Raw genomic sequence first — 18,394 nt, forward strand, 5'->3', positions numbered from 1 at the left:
AGGTTCATGCCACAATGGCAGACCGGCGCCGACGCGTGTACGAATCTCGGAGCACGACGACGCGTTTCAAATACGTAAACACATTTTTACGGCACTATTTTCATCTCGATGGAAAAAAAATCATAAGTGGCTGTGCGACTACTTGGTGTATAGGCATATGTAAATGTACTGGAAAATATCTATAACGACTACAAAGCAACTGCAGTCATCATAGAGAAAGTAATAAAATACCATTAAGGGAGGGTGTCAGGGAGACACGATTTCTCCAGTACTATTCACCACTTGTTTACAGGAGGTATTCATAGATCTGGATTCTAAAGAATTGGGGCTAGGGCCGAATTATAGTAGTTTGCGATTCCTTAGTAGTTTGCGATTCGCTGATGACATAAACTAACTCAGGAGCGAATTGAAAAGTATGATCAATAACTTAGAAAAAGCAGAATGGTGGGCACAAAAATCAGTATAACTAAACAAAAGTAATATTCACCTGTCTTGAACTTAATATGAAAAATCAGTTCATGATAAGTAGCGAAGCTCTGGAACCGGTAAGGGAATACTTCTCAGAGCAAAGAGCGACCACAGATCCGAAACATGGGAGTGAAATAACTGAGAGAGTTGGAGCGCATTCGGAAAGTACTTTCAGATCATGAATGGCAGTTTACCAGTATTCCCGAAGAAATGCTACGCAAGAGCTCTATCTTACCGACATTCACCCATGAGACAGAAACCTAGAGGCTAACGAGGCCAACGCAGCGAGCTATGGAAAGGAAAATAATTGGTGAAACGTTAGGAAAAAGGAATAGAGCAGGGGGAGTCAGCTAACAAACGCGAATTAATGACATTCTAGTGAAAATCAAGAAAAAGCAGTGGGCATGGACAGGGCACGTAACGCAAAGATGAAATGACGGATAGTCTTTAAGCCTATCGGACTAGATACGAAGAGAAGGCAAGCGTAGCGGAGGGGGGTCAGAATGTCAGGTGGGAGGATGAGATTAGGAAGTTTCCAGGGATAAAGTGGCCGCAGATGGCACAGGACATGACTGATTAGATATGGGAGAGGTCTTTGCCCTGCAGTGGGCGCAGTTAGACTGATGATGGCTATGATAATGGTCACAGTGATGCAGCGGCCGGACTAGATGCGACGGCAGCGGCGACGCCGCGAGCAGATCGGCCGTTCGTGTGATCGGTCGCGTGCTTCCCCACTCCATGTCGCTTTCGTGATGTTTGATGTAACGATCAAAGCAAATGAAACGTCACAAAAAATTCAGGGGCCACTTTGGCTCTCTAAAGTGCTGCAAGGCGAAAGCATTTCCTGGCGCACTGTTTGGCATTGACTGCGAGACTGTTCGTGCTGTACTAGTGCTTTATTTGACTACACACTTTGACTACACATTGCAACTACACACTTTGACTGCCGACTTTGACTGCTTCTTTAGCACGACTCTCTCTCTCTCTTCTTCGATGAGTTCGGTTGTATCCATGGCTCTGTTCGCAGTAATGAGGTATGTAATGTGGTCACCCACGGACGCCTTACGCCCCATGTCGGAGCGGACGACAACTATTTTATTAGCTGTCGTCTGCTCCAAAAGGGGGCGTCAGGCATTGCGTGGGTGACCTCATTGCTTCGAATTCGCGCACTCTGACGTCACAACCATTTCGACCAACCGAAAAGCGTGATACCTCTGCTGACAACCTTCTGTCGACAACGATGAGGCATTACATTCTGAACTTCCCGCGCAGTGGGAGGAGTGATGTCCGGTCTCCCCCTCAGCCTGGTGGCCGAACACTACGGCTGGTCGGCGGTCTTCTTCCTCCTGGAGGTGGTCAGTGCCTTTACGGCGCTCGCTCTGTTCGCGGGCATGAACTTCGACACCAGGGTCAGACCCAGCGCAGCCACAGCCGCTTCCACCGCGAACGCTAACGTCGTGACCGTGGCGGCCCCCAGCGGCGTCGAGGCCAATCTTGACGCTACGCCTTCTGCGCAGGCGCAGCTTGCCGAGCCGTCGTAGTCCGCAAGCAGCGTTCTGGCAATTAGGATCCAGCACCGCATTTCGTGTGTTTTGCGAACTGACGGAATTTGAAAACGAGTTTTATTTGACAGAGGTTACGTTTACAAAGAACGAAAGCTGTCGAATTCCTCTTGTGTCGGGGGATTTCGACTCGGCACACGGATTGGACTGAGTCGTGTAATTATGATTTTGTGCTAGTTGCAGCGTTCGAGCAAGTAGCAAGCGTTAATTTCATGGCTGAAGTTAGTACTATTTAACACTTCGTTAATATTAACCGAAAATACTCATGTGCTGACTTTCGCACCGTCATCTGTGTACTTGCTTGTTCATTTTTATATAGGTAATAAAGCGATGTTTTTATGCGGTTTTAGGGTGAACCCGCTTGAGTGGATGTACGCCGCCGCGGTGGCTCAGTGGTTATGGTGCTCGGCTGCTGACCCGAAAGACGCGGGTTCGATCCCGGCCGCGGCGGATGAATTTCTTTGAAGGAGGAATTCTAGAGGCCTGTATACTGTGCGACGTCAGTGCGTGCACGTTAAGAACCCCAGGTGGTCGAAATTGCTGCGATGTACGTAGTGGCGACGGTACCAAACTGTCCGAATAAACGAATAAACCTTCCTAACAAACAGAATGGCGATGGTAGAATAGGAAAAGTTAACGTCTGCCTCCTTCGATGCCTATTTATAAATTTGAAAAGCACCAATGCCAGCGATATTGACGGCTTTCAAATAAAGGCGGTGAAGTGTGTTATCGATATTATTGCGCCGCATCTAGCATACATATTCAATCTGGCTCTTACATCTGGTTGTTTCCCGGACAGGATGAAAATCGCAAAAGTTTCAGCCCTTTTTAAGGGGGGCAATAAAAATGATGTTAACCAGTCTCAGTGCTTCCTGTATTTTCTAAGGGTTTAGAGAAGATTATTCTTTTGCGCATGAACAGCTTTTTCGTTAAACAGGACATGCTTTCAGATGGTCAACATGGCTTTCGCAAAGGCAGGTCAACAGAAACAGCATTATTAACTCAGAAGGAATTAATAACTTCAAATATTGATGAAGGCAGACTTACCCTCGGAATTTTCATTGACTACAGCAAAGCATTTGATCGCCTAAACCATGAAATATTACTAGACAAACTGTTATGTTATGGTGTCCGAGGAGTTGGTTTCGCTTTACTTAAATCTTTTCTTTTGAATCGTCAGCAGCGCGTTTCTACCGCTGAAGATAACTCATCACACAGATTACTAACTTTCGGCGTGCCACAAGGAAGTATATTAGGTCCCTTTCTTTTCAACATCTATGTCAACGATATCGTGCAATGCAATATACGGGCCCTACGCAGACGACACGAACATCTTTTTCACCGGTAAAAATGTAGACGACGTATTAATAGAAGCCAAAAAAGAGCTTGCAATAATTTGGGATTGGTCAAGTAAGAACTGTTAAAAATAAATAGCAATAAATCTAAGGCCATATTATTCATGGCTAGAGGCAAGCAAGCACAAATAGAAGAGAGAGAGAGAGAGAGAAAACTTTATTTACAGAGGAATTCGGGGCACGCCCCAGGGTCCCCGCACGACCCCACTGCACTCAAGTGTTTATGTTCCGAAGGTCCATAACACTGGCAGCACGGCCGGTGGCGATGAAAGGTTGGTTCTTGGAGATGCACCCATAGAAATTGTTAAGAAGCATAAAATTCTTGATCTGACCTTTGCTGCTGACATGTCATGCAATCATCACATTCAACCATTATCAAAGACACTATCTACATCAGTCGGCGCACTAGCACGGTGCCGTCATTTTCTTCCAGGTAGAGAAAAACTTCAAATTTATCATGCACTGTTTTCCTCTCGCATAAAGTACTGCGCACTGGTTTGGGCCACAACCACTCAAACAAATATTCAAACACTGCTCCTTCTTCAAAAGAAAGCACTTCGTTGCAATGCAAATGTGTCCTATTTACATTCATCTGCACCATTGTTCACGCGATGTAACATAATAAGCGTCGAAAAAATTTACGAGTTCCGTCTACTGTACTCGTACTTATTTTCAGATGAAAACTTGAAGAGCCTCACAAAATTCCTTTCGCAGTTGCAGAAACAGAAAAGCGATTGTCGCACCCGTGGATCTGAGACATGGCTGATACCACGCAGACGTACAAATTATATGTTACAGTCGCTCATGCACAACTTGTCATGCTTGCTTAACAAATTCCTGTCTTCAAATTTTGACTTAAGCGCATGTAATAGAAAACAGACATGTCAAATTTTTTCTCATCTCAGTTTTTGCGCAACTAATTGTATTCACTGTATTTTCATTGCCTTTCAGTTTTTCGTACTGTGTGCTTTCTTGCTGTGTTTTGATGTGCTTCGAATATGTTTCGATCAGTCAATTTGTGTGAAAGTGTAATACACACTGTGTTCAGAATTTTCTGTTGGCTAAATGCTGCTGCCTTGTACGGGCATCAGGCACCCTGAAGCTGCCAATGGCAGCTTTTTTGCCGAATCATATCATTCGAATTCTTCCCTTTTATTAGTATCGCATTTTAAAGTCATTTCTCTTTTCCACAAAGGAGTTCCAATCATATTTTAAACGTGTAGCTTCATTGACCCGCCACGAACACAATGTTGCTACCCGTAACACCGATTCTTGGCTCGTTCCTCATTTTCGCACCAATTATAAATTGCAGTCCATAAAACACAATCTACCTGTTATATTAAATCGTTATAAAGGTATGAATAACTTTTCGCGCGAAAAGCTACACGAATACTTCAGTAAATTGTAATTGCCTTCTGCCTCGCATTTTGTGGTTATATAACTCTGTACATGTGTCCTATTTTGTGTGCTTTGTATTTATGTATGTACTTTTTACACACTCTTTAATTTTGTACTGCTTAGCATTTCTCCATATATACTGCCTGTCGTTGTTCTGTAAACGTCTCCTGGACTCAGTCAAGGCCCAGTCGGTCCTTTTAGCCCGGAGAACATTCCAGTGTATAACTGGAGAATAAATTGAATTGAATTGAATTGAAAACAAGAAAACACAGCAAGGATCGGTCGTATCGCAGGTACTCTTCAATGTGCCATGATCGCACTCGCGAAGAAACTAGACAGAATCGATGGAATGAAATACGCGATGTACACGAACGTCATCACGCTGTGGGCAACAGGGGGCTCGCTATGAGAAAAAAAAAATTGGCTGTGGTTTGACCAATGGCCATCCCGAGTAGAATTGTGGAAGCAACGGCGCGGCAATCACTCTGAGTGCGTTCCAATTCTCTAGACGTCCGACAAGACGTCTAGTGTGACGTCTAGGAAGCCGTCTACATGTCTACATATTGGAACGTGTCTACTTCACGCGCCGCCTTGCGCATATCAACTGAACTAACATTTGCGAATAGTTGCACTCCTATGTTCTTAAAAATTCCTAATAAAACAAGTTAAAAACGCGCTGTTGCTAGTTCTTATTTTACTTTTTTTTTCTGCAATAATGGTGCGTTCATCGCTACCGCCTCAGCAGACGATCTCACCCGCACGATTTCCTCTCGCGCGATTCACAAATATAATCGTAGGTCCACAAAGACGGCTTTATTTGCCGCCAGTTCCTATAAAAATCAACTTAACGGAATGACTGGCACTTGAAAGATTGTGCGTCTCTGGGCTCCAGTGCCCGCCAAGCGCACGGCTCACTCAGCTCTGACTGCACCAGCTGCTCCGCCATCTTTAGACAGGAAGTTAGCCTGCATCGATGTGGACTTCGGCGAAGCAGTCTTCCTGGACGGCTTCGTGAAAAATGGAACGCGTCTCAAAATGGCGGCTGTCCGGCAAGACGTCTAAGTAGACGTCTACTCGGGTAGAGTGTACTAGACTCTTAACTCGGGAGTATTGGAACGCACCCTTTGACTGTCTATATAGTGCGTAGAGGCGAAAGCGTTTTCCGCACCACTTTGACTGCCTCTGTGCCACTGGTGACGTCACCGCTGTATGACATCACATATAATTAATGACTAATTACTGAGTAATGACAGATTAATAATTAATGGATAATTACTGCAATCATTACTAAATACTAATTAACTGCTAATTAATGACGCTTAAATTGGTAAATTGGTTTTGAGGAAAGGAAATGGCGCAGTATCTGTCTCACATATCTCGGCGGACAACCGCGCCGTAAGGGAAGGGAGGAAGGTGGGAGTGAAAGAAGAAAGAGAGAAAGAGGTGCCGTAGTGGAGGTCTCCGGAATAATTTCGACCACCTGGGGATCTTTAACGTGCACTGACATCGCACAGCACACGGGCGCCTCTTGGGTTTCGCCTCCATCGAAACGCGGCCGCCGCGGTCGGGTTCGAACCCGGGTACTCCGGCTCGGTAGACGAGCGCTTTACCACTGAGCCACCGCGGTGGGTGATTAATGACGCTTAAATTGATCCATAACATAAGAGTAGCGCAAAACCAGGACGACGGACAAAAGGGGAGAGAACACACACCAAGCTCAGCCTTTAGGAAAAGGAACGCGATATCGTGTTGTAGCGCTCCCCTAGGGAGTCCACGGAACGCCACCACCCGTTCGGCGCGATGCCTTGCCCTTTGAACGCAACGCTTTTTGAGGAAAGGATATGTCGCAGCAATTATCTGTCAAAATCTCGGTGGACACCTGAACCGCACCGTACAGGAAGGGAGGAAGTGGGAGTGAAAGAAGAAAGTGAAGGAGGGGCCGTAATGAAGAAAATGGAACTTGTATTTTAGGAAAGGAAATTACGCGGTAACTGTCATGCATATCTGGACACCCGTCATCCGTGTGTAGAGGAAGGGAGAAAGTGGGAGTGAAAGAACAAAGAGAAAGAGGGGTCGTAAAGAAGAAAATGAAAATTGTATTTGAAGAATCGATTTGTTTCATTGGTTTATTGGGGTTTAACGTCCCAAAGCGACTCAGGCTATGAGGGACCCCGTAGTGAAGGGCTCCGGAGATTTCGTAAAGAAGAAAATGAAAATTGTATTTGAAGAATCGATTTGTTTCATTGGTTTATTGGGGTTTAACGTCCCAAAGCGACTCAGGCTATGAGGGACCCCGTAGTGAAGGGCTCCGGAGATTTCGACCACCTGGAGTTCTTTAAATCCGTTTGTAGAGGAAGGGAGAAGGTGGGAGTGAAAGAAGAAAGAGAAAGAGGGGTCGTAATAAATAAAATTAAAATTGTATTTGAGGAAAGGAAATTACGCAGTAACCGTCTCACATATCTCGGTGGATGTAACGTTGTACAGGAGCATGAGTCGTGGTCGGGGCACACACATGTGTGGACATGGAAAAGAAGTCCGGAATGCTTATAGTTCCGCAACAAACCAACCCGCGCCCTAAGCGACCTTCTTCCTATTATGTGGGGCGCGCGAAACTTCGCCGGCAGAGAGCGGCTTCAATGAGAAAATGATTTGCTCTTTGCAAGGAACGAAATAAATTCTTAAAAACGCCAACTGCATTTCGCAAACAGAATAAACATATTAAACCAATTATAACTTTACGGCAACTGCATAGCAGTCGCAGTCAGTTCACCAAGACGAAGTGGTAGCCGAACGGCATAGCCACAGTCGTGCAGTGGGGAAAAAATTGCTGGGGCTTAGCTTTGTTTAAGCCTAGGTAATTGCGAAAGCAATATCCCCATGGCTACGCTATGTGTTTCGCTAATGGGCGGTGCACATTGCTAATGTCTGTGTGTACCCACGAAATGAAAATACCGAAGAACCGGCGAGCAGGTGCTACTTTTCTGGGCATAGAGCGCCTCTTCCCTCCACATCCTTTCCCTCTGCCCGGCGGACCCTCCCCCGCGGGACCTAGAGAACCTCAAGACCTGGGAGGACTGGGAGACCCTGCTGCGCTCGGAGGACCCGGCCGTGTAGACCATCGCCACCGGCCGGGCTGCCAGTGTTATGGACTTTAGGAACATAAACACTTGAGTGCAGTGGGGTCGTGCGGGGACCCTGGGGCGTGCCCCGAATTCCTGTGTAAACAAAGTTTTTTTTCTCTCTCTCTGCTACTTTTCTCTACACCCGATAGCATCTGGATGCCTGTGGATGACGTCATACCACACGCTGCAACACACATCCATCACCGCTGCAAGGCCTACAAGCTCTTGCAACTTGTATGACGTCAATCGCTTGCCGCCGTTCGCGGGTGGTTGTCCGGCCGCGAAGTTCTAGCTAGCTGCGGCGCGCTGAAGAGCCGACTTGGTGCCCCATCTCTCGCTCTGGTATGACGTCAGTAGTCACATGACCGACCGCCAACTGTCGTTCGGCCGCGAAGTCTAGCTGCGGCGCGCTGAAGAACCGACTTGGTGCCCCATCTCTCGCTCTGGTATGACGTCAGTAGTCACATGACCAACCACCGACCGTGAAGGGTAGGCTGCGGTACCGCGAAGAGGCGACACCTGGCGTAGTATTGCTTTCGCAATAAAAAAAAAATTGAGGAAAGGTGAGGGCGGGGTACCTGTCTCGCTTCTAGGTTACACCCACCGCGGCTGCCTTGTATGCTCCCCGGCCAAATCGGAATTTGTGCACATTCGACCACCCTCGCCGAAGAGAGAGAGAAAAACTTTATTTACACAGGAATTCGGGGCACGCCCCAGGGTCCCCGCACGACCCCACTGTACTCAAGTGTTTATGTTCCTGAGGTCCATAACACTGGCAGCGCGGCCGGTGGCGATGGTGTGCACGGCCGGGTCCTCCGAGCGCAGCAATGTCTCCCAGTCCTCCCAGGTCTTGAGGTTGTTGTTGAAAACATTTATTGAGAAAAGTAAAAGAAAATAAGAAAATGAAAGGTTACAGAACGGGTGGTGTCCTCATTTCAGGACCCCAGTGGCTATCGCTGCCGCCCGGGCTTGTTTGATCAGCTGTTGCTGAGTGGCAAGGTCCGAGCTGAGCAGAGTGGCCTCCCACTGCTCCGCTGTGCTAGGGAATTTTAGTTCCAATGGTTTTGGCCCAATGCACCCACTTGTAATGTGGTATGTTGTGGGACGTTCTTCGCACCACGGGCAGGAGCCTTCGTAACGGCCCGGGAAAATAATGTGGTACTTGTATATGGATTAGGAAAGGTGTCGGTCTGGAGTTGCCTCCATTCGCGCGCCTCCTGAGCATTTAGCCTTTTATGCGGTGGGGGGTATTGCTGGCGAAGCGTTCTAAAGTATTGGAGCCGTGCACTGTAGGCAGTGGGGATTTCGGGGGTGGTGGTGTCCTGGTCGGGGGTGTCTGTCGCTCGGTTGGTGTGCCCTCGAGCTGACAGGTCCGCGGCCTCGTTTCCCTCGAGCCCCGAGTGCCCCAGAGCCCATGTGATTTCGTGTTGGAGTTCGGAATTGTGTACAGGGGAAGTCGTTGTAAATATGGTCAACTTTTTGGGGATTCTTCCTGCGAGAAGAAGTCGACATGCCGCCTGGGAGTCCGACACAATCTTCACTTCTTTGCCGTGCGTATCTCCGTACTGGACGGCGAGCACTATCGCGGCCGTTTCAGCTTCAGTGACGGTGCAGTGCCTCAGGGAAACGCTGGCCACTTCTTGGAATGTCCAGTCCACCACCACTGCCGTGGCGCGCGTAGTGTCTCTGTGTAGGGCGGCGTCTACGTATAGAGAGAGAGAGAAAACTTTATTTACAGAGGAATTCAGGGCACGCCCCAGGGTCCCCGCACGACCCCACTGCACTCAAGTGTTTATGTTCCGAAGGTCCATAACACTGGCAGCACGGCCGGTGGCGATGGTCTGCACGGCCGGGTCCTCCGAGCGCAGCAGGGTCTCCCAGTCCTCCCAGGTCTTGAGGTTCTCTAGGTCCCGCGGGGGAGGGTCCGCCGGGCAGAGGGAAAGGATGTGGAGGGAAGAAGCGAAGGGTTCTGTGCATAGAGTGCATGCCGGAGTGGGGAAGGAGGGATGATAATGGGCTAGGGTAAGGGGTGAAGGGAGTGTGTGTGTCTGTAGTCTGCGCCAGAGTGTTGCGTGTTTGTTATCTAGGGAGGGGTGGGGCGGGGGGTAGAGCTGGCGTAAGGCTCTGTGCGCCTGGGTCAGCTCACTGAATGAGTGCATGCGCTCCTTCGTGAATCCCCGATCAGAGGCCGCCTGAGCCCGGTTTAAAGAACCTCGGGCTAAAAGGTTGGCGGCCTCGTTTCCGGGATTCCCGGAGTGCGCGGGCACCCATATCAGCTCCACTTGGCGGGGCGGGGGGGGCATCGGGCGAGTCCAGTATGCCAAAAGCAGGGACATGGACTCGGCCTCGAGCAAAATTTAGAATCGCAGTTTTAGAATCGCTTAAAATGTACCGGGCTTCCGTGCGGGTTATAGCAAGGGCAATGGCGGCTTCCTCTGCAGCCTCTGGGGACGTGTCTGGAGGGAGAGGTAGTGTGAGGAGGGCGGATAAAGAGGAGTCCACCACAGTTGCTGTCGCTTCATCACCCGTGCAGGCAGCGTCCACCCACACGGCGTCCGGCTGGGGGCCGTACGCTCGATGAAGTGCCTTCGCACGGGCTCTGCGGCGCTGCTCATTGTGGGAAGGGTGCATATTCCTCGGGAGCGGCCTGATGAGGAGCTCTCGGTGAAGGGATCGTGGGATGGCGAGGAGGGTTGGGTTGTTGGCCGGTATTTTGATTCCGAGGGTGTCCAGGATATACCGACCTGTGGAGGTTTGTGTGAGCCTGATGTATTGGGCCTGTCGGTGGGCCTCCACCAGTTCCCCGATCGTATTGTGGAGGCCCAGGCCTAGTAATCTGTCTGTGGGTGTGTTCAGGGGAAGGTGAAGTGCTACCTTGAATGCCTTGCAAATCAAAGCATGAGTCTTGGAGCTGCGGGCGACTGTGCACTTTAAGTAGTCGATCCGAGCGTTGCGTCGACCCTCGTTGTGCGAGCGTGTTCTCTAGGTCCCGCGGGGGAGGGTCCGCCGGGCAGAGGGAAAGGATGTGGAGGGAAGAAGCGAAGGGTTCTGGGCATAGGGCACATGCGGGAGTGGGAAAGGAGGGATGATAGTGGGCTAGGTTAAGGGGTGAGGGGACAGTGTGTGTCTGTAGTCTGCGCCAGAGTGTTGCGTGTTTGTTATCTAGGGAGGGGTGGGGCGGGGGGTAGAGCTGGCGTGGTGGTGGTGAAAAACATTTATGGGAAATTAAGTTCATTACAGAAAGGTGATTGGGGTAGGACCCTATTGGCCCTTTCCCCTTACAATACTGGGTGGAGCCCCTATTCCGGTGCCCCATTGGCAAGCAGCGCCGCCCGCGTCCGTTGCACCAAAGCCTTTTGGCTCTTTAGGTCTTGACAGCCGAGCAGGGCCGCCTCCCAGTCCTCTCTGGTGGGGTTGGGGTTGGGGGGGATAGATGGGTTTGATTGACACGCCCAAACCATGTGGAAGGTGTCAGCCACCTCCCCACAGAACTGGCACGCACCATCAAATGATGTATTGAAATGTTTGAGCAACGCCGGGCACAGCACAGTGTTAGTAAGAATTTTGATGAGGAGGCGCTCGTCAGCGCGATCCAGACCCTTACAAGGGGCCGGGTAGCGCCGGTGCTCCTCCTTGTAGTAATCGGTGATTTGTTTGAATGTAAGGGCCAGATTGTCTGATTGGGAGTACCCTTCCAAGGACAGGGAGATGGCCCGGGGAGAGAGTGCGCGGGCGGCCTGATCGGCCTCTTCGTTTCCCTGGAGTCCCTGGTGACCGGGGGCCCAAATCAGGTTGCGTGGAGTTGGATCTTCGCATCGACAGCTATATTCCAGTATGCGCCAGGCAAGCGGGGGAGCCCAGCCCAACTCGTAGTTCCGACAGGCCCCTCGCGAGTCGGTGATGATGTGTTTCGACTTGGGATTCGTGAGAGCCAGAGCAATGGCAATCTCCTCCGCGTGTGTTGCGCTGTAGGCTTTGAAAGTGAGCCCGTTAACTGTGTTTGTGTTGTGTACGACTGCGGCCGTGTACCACCCCCCGTGGTGTGGGCCGGCAACGTCCACGTAATACACGTGTTCTTGGTTACCATAGTATCGCGCCAACGCTTCCGCGCGAGCCTGGCGACGACCGCTATGGTCTTCTCTGGACATGTTGCGGGGAAGGGGTCGGACCCGGAGGGCGCGTCTCCAGGGTTCTGGCACACTCTCCCTTTCCTCAATGTGGCAGTCGTGTTTGATGTGTAGCCGGTCCAAGAGGCGGCGACCGGACGTGGTCTGTGCAAGACGCGTGTATTGGTTTACTAAGTGGGCTTCTCGAAGCTCCCGGAATGTGTTCACCACGCCCAAGGCCAGAAGTCTCTGGTACTCCGGCACGTGCCAGTTCTGTGGGGAGGTGTCTGACACCTTCCACATGGTTTGGGCGTGTCAGTCTAACCCATCTATCCCCCCCAACCCCAACCCCACCAGAGAGGACTGGGAGGCGGCCCTGCTCGGCTGTCAAGACCTGAAGAGCCAAAAGGCCTTGGTTCAACGGACGCGGGCGGCGTTGCTTATAAATGTTTTTCACCACCTACTCCGGCTCGGTAGGCGAGCGCCTTACCATTGAGCCACCGCGGTGGGTGATTAATGACGCTTAAGCTCCGCCAGGGTGGAAATTTGGGCAAGTCTGTATTGATCCATAACATAAGAGTAGCGCAAAACCAGGACGACGGACAAAAGGGGAGAGAACACACACCAACAACACACACCAAGCTCCGCCTTTAGGAAAAGGAACGCGATATCGTGTTGTAGCGCTCCCCTAGGGAGTCCACGGAACGCCACCACCCGTTCGGCGAGATGCCTTGCCCTTTGAACGCAACGCTTTTTGAGGAAAGGATATGTCGCAGTAATTCTCTGTCAAAATCTCGGTGGACACCTGAACCGCACCGTACAGGAAGGAAGGAAGTGGGAGTGAAAGAAGAAAGTGAAGGAGGGGCCGTAATGAAGAAAATGGAATTTGTATTTTAGGAAAGGAAATTACGCGGTAACTGTCGCATATCTGGACACCCGTCATCCGTGTGTAGAGGAAGGGAGAAAGTGGGAGTGAAAGAAGAAAGAGAAAGAGGGGTCGTAAACAAGAAAATGAAATTTGTATTTGAAGAATCGATTTGTTTCTTTGGTTTATTGGGGTTTAACGTCCCAAAGCGACTCAGGCTATGAGGGACCCCGTAGTGAAGGGCTTCGGAGATTTCGACCACCTGGGGTTCTTTAAATCCGTTTGTAGAGGAAGGGAGAAGGTGGGAGTGAAAGAAGAAAGAAAAAGAGGGGTCGTAATGAAGAAAATTAAAATTGTATTTGAAGAAAGGAAATTACGCAGTAACCGTCTCACATATCTCGGTGGACACCCGTCATTGTTGATGAGTCACCCCAGGGGCTGGGTGTAACGTTGTACGGACGGACGGTAGTATGAGCTATTAAAGGCTTTCGCCGTAAAATTGTGCGTCGGGCACACACATGTGCGGACATGGAAAGAAGTCCGGAATGCGTATAGTTCCACAACAAACCAACCGGCGCCCTAAGCGACCTTCTTCCTATTATGTGGGGCGCGCGAAACTTCGCCGGCAGAGAGCGGTTTCATTGAGAAAATGATTTGCTCTTTGCAAGGAACGAAATAAATTCTTAAAAACGCCAACTGCATTTCGCAAACAGAATAAACATATTAAACCAATTATAACTTTACGGCAACTGCATAGCAGTCGCAGTCAGTTCACCAAGACGCAGTGGTAGCCGAACGGCATAGCCACAGTCGTGCAGTGGGGAAAAAATCGCTGGGGCTTAGCTTTGTTTAAGCCTAGGTAATTGCGAAAGCAATATTCCCTTGGCTACGCTATGTGTTTCGCTTATGGACGGTGCACATTGCTGATGTCTGTGTGTACCCACGAAATGAAAATACCCGGCGAGGGGACTCCAGACCCGAACTCTTCCTACCCCTCAGCTTCTATCCCACTTCCGCCATGTTTCCCCAGAGTGCACTCTCTGCGGAGAACCGCACGCCACCCTAGACCACATCCTCTTCGGCTGCCCTGCCGATCCTCCCCCGCAGGGACAGCCCGCCATCGGTACACGGGAGGAATGGGAGGCCCTCCTTGCGTCGCAGGACCCGGACGCGCAACTTCGCTGTGTGAACCGGGGTGCCAGTGCCATGGCCCTACGTGGCCTGGACACATGCGCGTAATGTGAGGGCTGTGCGGTGGCCCTGAGATCTTGTACGGTCCAAACTCACTTGCTTAATAAAGTTTTCCATCCATCCATCCGGCGATAGGATAGGATAACTTTATTTGGCTCTAGCACAGTGTTTTTTTATGTGGTCAGATGAGTCCATCCGCAACGGTCGGTTGCCCCTATTCCAGGGCTCCGCTTGATGCTGCCGTCAGCTGAGCTCGCCGTATCAAACCGATCTGGTCATCGCGGCAGTCGCTGGAGAGCAGACCCTCCCATTGTTCCACACTTGGGTTTTGTATAACTGGCACGATGTCGACTTTTTGACATGCCCATGTGATGTGATACAGTGTAGGTTTTTCATGACACCACGGACAATTGTGTGCGTAAAGTGTGGGGTGAATTTTACTTAGTGTGTTTAGATTTGGATATGACCCCGTTCGAAGTTGTCTCCATGTGACAGCCTCTTCTTTGTTTAAAGATTTGTGCGGTGGTGGGTACCGCATCCTGCTGCCTTTGTAGTTGTTGAGTATGGCCGAGTATTCCTAAGGTACTGGCAGGGATTCCTCAAGGTCGTTGACGTTGGATGGTCGGTAGTTAGTATATCCTCGAGCTATCCTGTCCGCCTCTTGGTTTCCTGCCACCCCTGTGTGCCCCGGTACCCAGATGATCTTATGTTTGATCGGCTTGTGTGGTTTTGCATGTGTTTGTTGCGTCTTGCAGTCTACAGAGCGGAGTATGCGGAGCGCTCTGTGACCGACTCTGCCGCAAAGAAACATGGACCCTAACCTCCACAAAGACCGAAGAGAAGCAAGGGCCGACCGCTTACAGAAAACACACGCATCCCAGGATACAACAGTGTATGTGGACGCTGCCACATATGCCATGAAAAGGGGACAAGACACCAACAACGCAGTGGCAACTGTAGTCAACTCGGAATTACACGAGATTACCAGCGCCTCACTGCAAGATTGCTCGATAGCTGAGGCTGAAGAAGCGGCCGTCGCTCTAGCGGCAGCGGAGGGCTATCGGACTGGGCGGTCCCTAACAATTCTTACTGATTCACAAGCAGCCTGCCGCAACTATCTTTACCCGGCGAGCAGGTGCTACTTTTCTGGGCATAGAGCTCCTCTTCCCTCCACATCCTTTCCCTCTGCCCGGCGGACCCTCCCCCGCGGGACCTAGAGAACCTCAAGACCTGGGAGGACTGGGAGACCTTGCTGCGCTCGGAAGACCCGGCCGTGCAGACCATCGCCACCGGCCGGGCTGCCAGTGTTATGGACTTTAGGAACATAAACACTTGAGTGCAGTGGGGTGGTCGTGCGGGGACCCTGGGGCGTGCCCCGAATTCCTGTTAAACAAAGTTTCTTTCTCTCTCTCTGCTACTTTTCTCTACACCCGATAGCGCCTGGATGCCTGTGGATGACGTCATACCACACGCTGCAACACACATCCATCACCGCTGCAAGGCCTACAAGCTCTTGCAACTTTATGACGTCAATCGCTTGCCGCCGTTCGCGGGTGTTTGTCCGGCCGCGAAGTTCTAGCTAGCTGCGGCGCGCTGAAGAGCCGACTTGGTGCCCCATCTCTCGCTCTGGTATGACGTCAGTAGTCACATGACCGACCGCCAACTGTCGTTCGGCCGCGAAGTCTAGCTGCGGCGCGCTGAAGAGCCGACTTCGTGCCCCATCTCTCGCTCTGGTATGACGCCATTAGTCACATGACCGACCGCCAACTGTCGTTCGGCCGCGAAGTCTAGCTGCGGCGCGCTGAAGAGCCGACTTCGTGCCCCATCTCTCGCTCTGGTATGACGCCATTAGTCACATGACCGACTGCCAACTGTCGTTCGGCCGCGAAGTCTAGCTGCGGCGCGCTGAAGAGCCGACTTGGTGCCCCATCTCTCGCTCTGGTATGACGCCATTAGTCACATGACCGACCGCCAACTGTCGTTCGGCCGCGAAGTCTAGCTGCGGCGCGCTGAAGAGCCGACTTGGTGCCCCATCTCTCGCTCTGGTATGACGCCATTAGTCACATGACCGACCGCCAACTGTCGTTCGGCCGCGAAGTCTAGCTGCGGCGCGCTGAAGAGCCGACTTGGTGCCCCATCTCTCGCTCTGGTATGACGCCATTAGTCACATGACCGACCGCCAACTGTCGTTCGGCCGTGAAGTCTAGCTGCGGCGCGCTGAAGAGCCGACTTGGTGCCCCATCTCTCGCTCTGGTATGACGCCATTAGTCACATGACCGACCGCCAACTGTCGTTCGGCCGCGAAGTCTAGCTGCGGCGCGCTGAAGAGCCGACTTGGTGCCCCATCTCTCGCTCTGGTATGACGTCAGTAGTCACATGACCGACCGCCAACTGTCGTTCGGCCGCGAAGTCTAGCTGCGGCGCGCTGAAGAGCCGACTTGGTGCCCCATCTCTCGCTCTGGTATGACGCCATTAGTCACATGACCGACCACCGACCGTGAAGGGTAGGCTGCGGTACCGCCAAGAGGCGACACCTGGCGTAGTATTGCTTTCGCAATAAAAAAAATTGAGGAAAGGTGAGGGCGGGGTAACTCTCGCTTCTAGGTTACACCCACCGCGGCTGCCTTGAATGCTCCTCGGGAATGCGAGAAGTCAATGTACACGTTCCTAGCATTCTTAGAAACAACGATTTATTGCCCTGTGTGGCCCATTTCCCTAATTAAATCGAATTAACGTCTGACTCCCGCCTTTTTTTTCTTGAATTCTCCCTCGTACGGTGGGCGGAGTCGACCAACGCGGGGAGAGCCTTTCACCCAGTCCCGTGGCGGCTTGCCACTCTGACATCGGCGGAGTAATGCGTAGTAGTCCGTAGTAGCAAATAGTCCGCGCGTATTTTTATTTCTGCGGGCTTATTTTGCGGTTATATTATCTGCAAAATGAAACTATTTATTCACGGAAACCTAAAAAACAAAATGAAGCGAAAGCAAAGCCTCCACGGAGCTGGCTGAAGGGCACTCCACGCGTTGGTCGACTCCGCCCACCGTACGAGGGAGAATTCAAACAAAAAGGCGGAAGCCGGACGTTAATTCGATTTAATTAGGGAAATCGGCCACAGAGGGCAATAAATCGACGTTTCTAAGAATGCTAGGAACGCGTAGATCGAGTTTCCGCGGCAAAAATACAAGTTCAGATTCCTCTTCACTTTAAGAAGTTCGCGAGGATAGGGCGGCCGCAGCTGGCACACGACAGGGTTAATTGGAGAGAAATGGGAGAGGCGCTGTGGGCGTAGTTTGGCTGATGATGACGACGATGAAGAGTGATCCGTACAACCTCCGTAGTCACATAGTTCCAGAAGAGGCGAGTAGGAGGGGGATTGATTACCTTCTCTATCTTAACATCCCCTTGCAATCCTCAATTTTCACTGTGCAGTAAGAAATAAACTGTCGTACACAGGTTTCCGCAATATCGATTGGGTTGCGGCACGGCACATACCACCCGGCAGATATAGACATAGGCATCAAGTACCTTCCCGCTCTGTGCTGGAGTGGTGAGTGATAAGGCGCTAGTTCGCATTTAGGCAGCTATATATATATTGTTTTGCACGATGCAAGTCGTTTTCTCCCTCAGAGCATTCAATCCCGTCATTGTTCTCCCCCGTAGAGCTTGAAACCTTGGCTGGCTAACTGGTTTACACAGATAAATTTCCCCTTATCGCCCATTGGCCGTTCCCTTGATAAGTCTTTAGGTTTAGGGGGGGGGGGGGGGTTTAACGAGCCAAAGCGACTCAGGCTATGAGGGACGCCGTAGTGAAGGGCTCCGGAAATTTCGACCACCTGGGGATTTTTAATGTGCACTTACCTCTCACAGTACACGTGTCTCTAGAATTTCGCCTCCATAGATATTCGACCGCCGCGGCCGGGATGGAACCCGCATCTTTTGGGTCAGCAGCCGAGCGCCATAACCACTAAGCCGTCGCGGCGGGCGCTGATAAGTCTTTAGATATGTGGAGCGGCGGTTTTGCGCCATGATAGCACCTTTTCTGTGTTTTCTGCTCAGCGGTGAAAGTTGAGGCAACTTCTTCGCCAACGGCAATAAAAGGGTTTCCCGCGTAGATTGAGTTTGTGTTTCCAATGTCGGCAAAATCCTTTCCTCTAATATTTTACATTCAGAAAGAGGTCGTGTCATTCCCTAACTGTCAGCAACGAGCCGATCAGCGAAGCGACTTGCACCGGCTAACTACGAAATCAGGAGGTGAGCTCAAAGCAAGATGACTTTAAAGAGGCACCGCGATGACTTCCTCAGTACCGGTTATTAAATAGATGCATGA

At 50.9% G+C, this 18,394-nt stretch overlaps 1 protein-coding gene across 1 annotated transcript in view; it reads left to right on the forward strand.

Moving 5' to 3' along the window:
* LOC149365665 (glucose-6-phosphate exchanger SLC37A4-like) overlaps positions 1 to 2,009 on the forward strand; it is a 36,443-nt gene extending 34,434 nt beyond the window's left edge. The window contains exon 9 of the mRNA XM_089545130.1: positions 1,741 to 2,009. Within this exon, the coding sequence (XP_089401256.1) occupies positions 1,741 to 2,009 (269 nt within the window). The remainder of the gene's footprint in view (positions 1 to 1,740) is intronic.
* Positions 2,010 to 18,394: the final 16,385 nt, after the last annotated feature.

Source organism: Amblyomma mixtum, chromosome 1 (genome assembly GCF_055824585.1).
Source record: "Amblyomma mixtum isolate Tamu chromosome 1, ASM5582458v1, whole genome shotgun sequence".
NCBI classification, from domain to species: Eukaryota; Metazoa; Arthropoda; class Arachnida; order Ixodida; family Ixodidae; genus Amblyomma; species Amblyomma mixtum.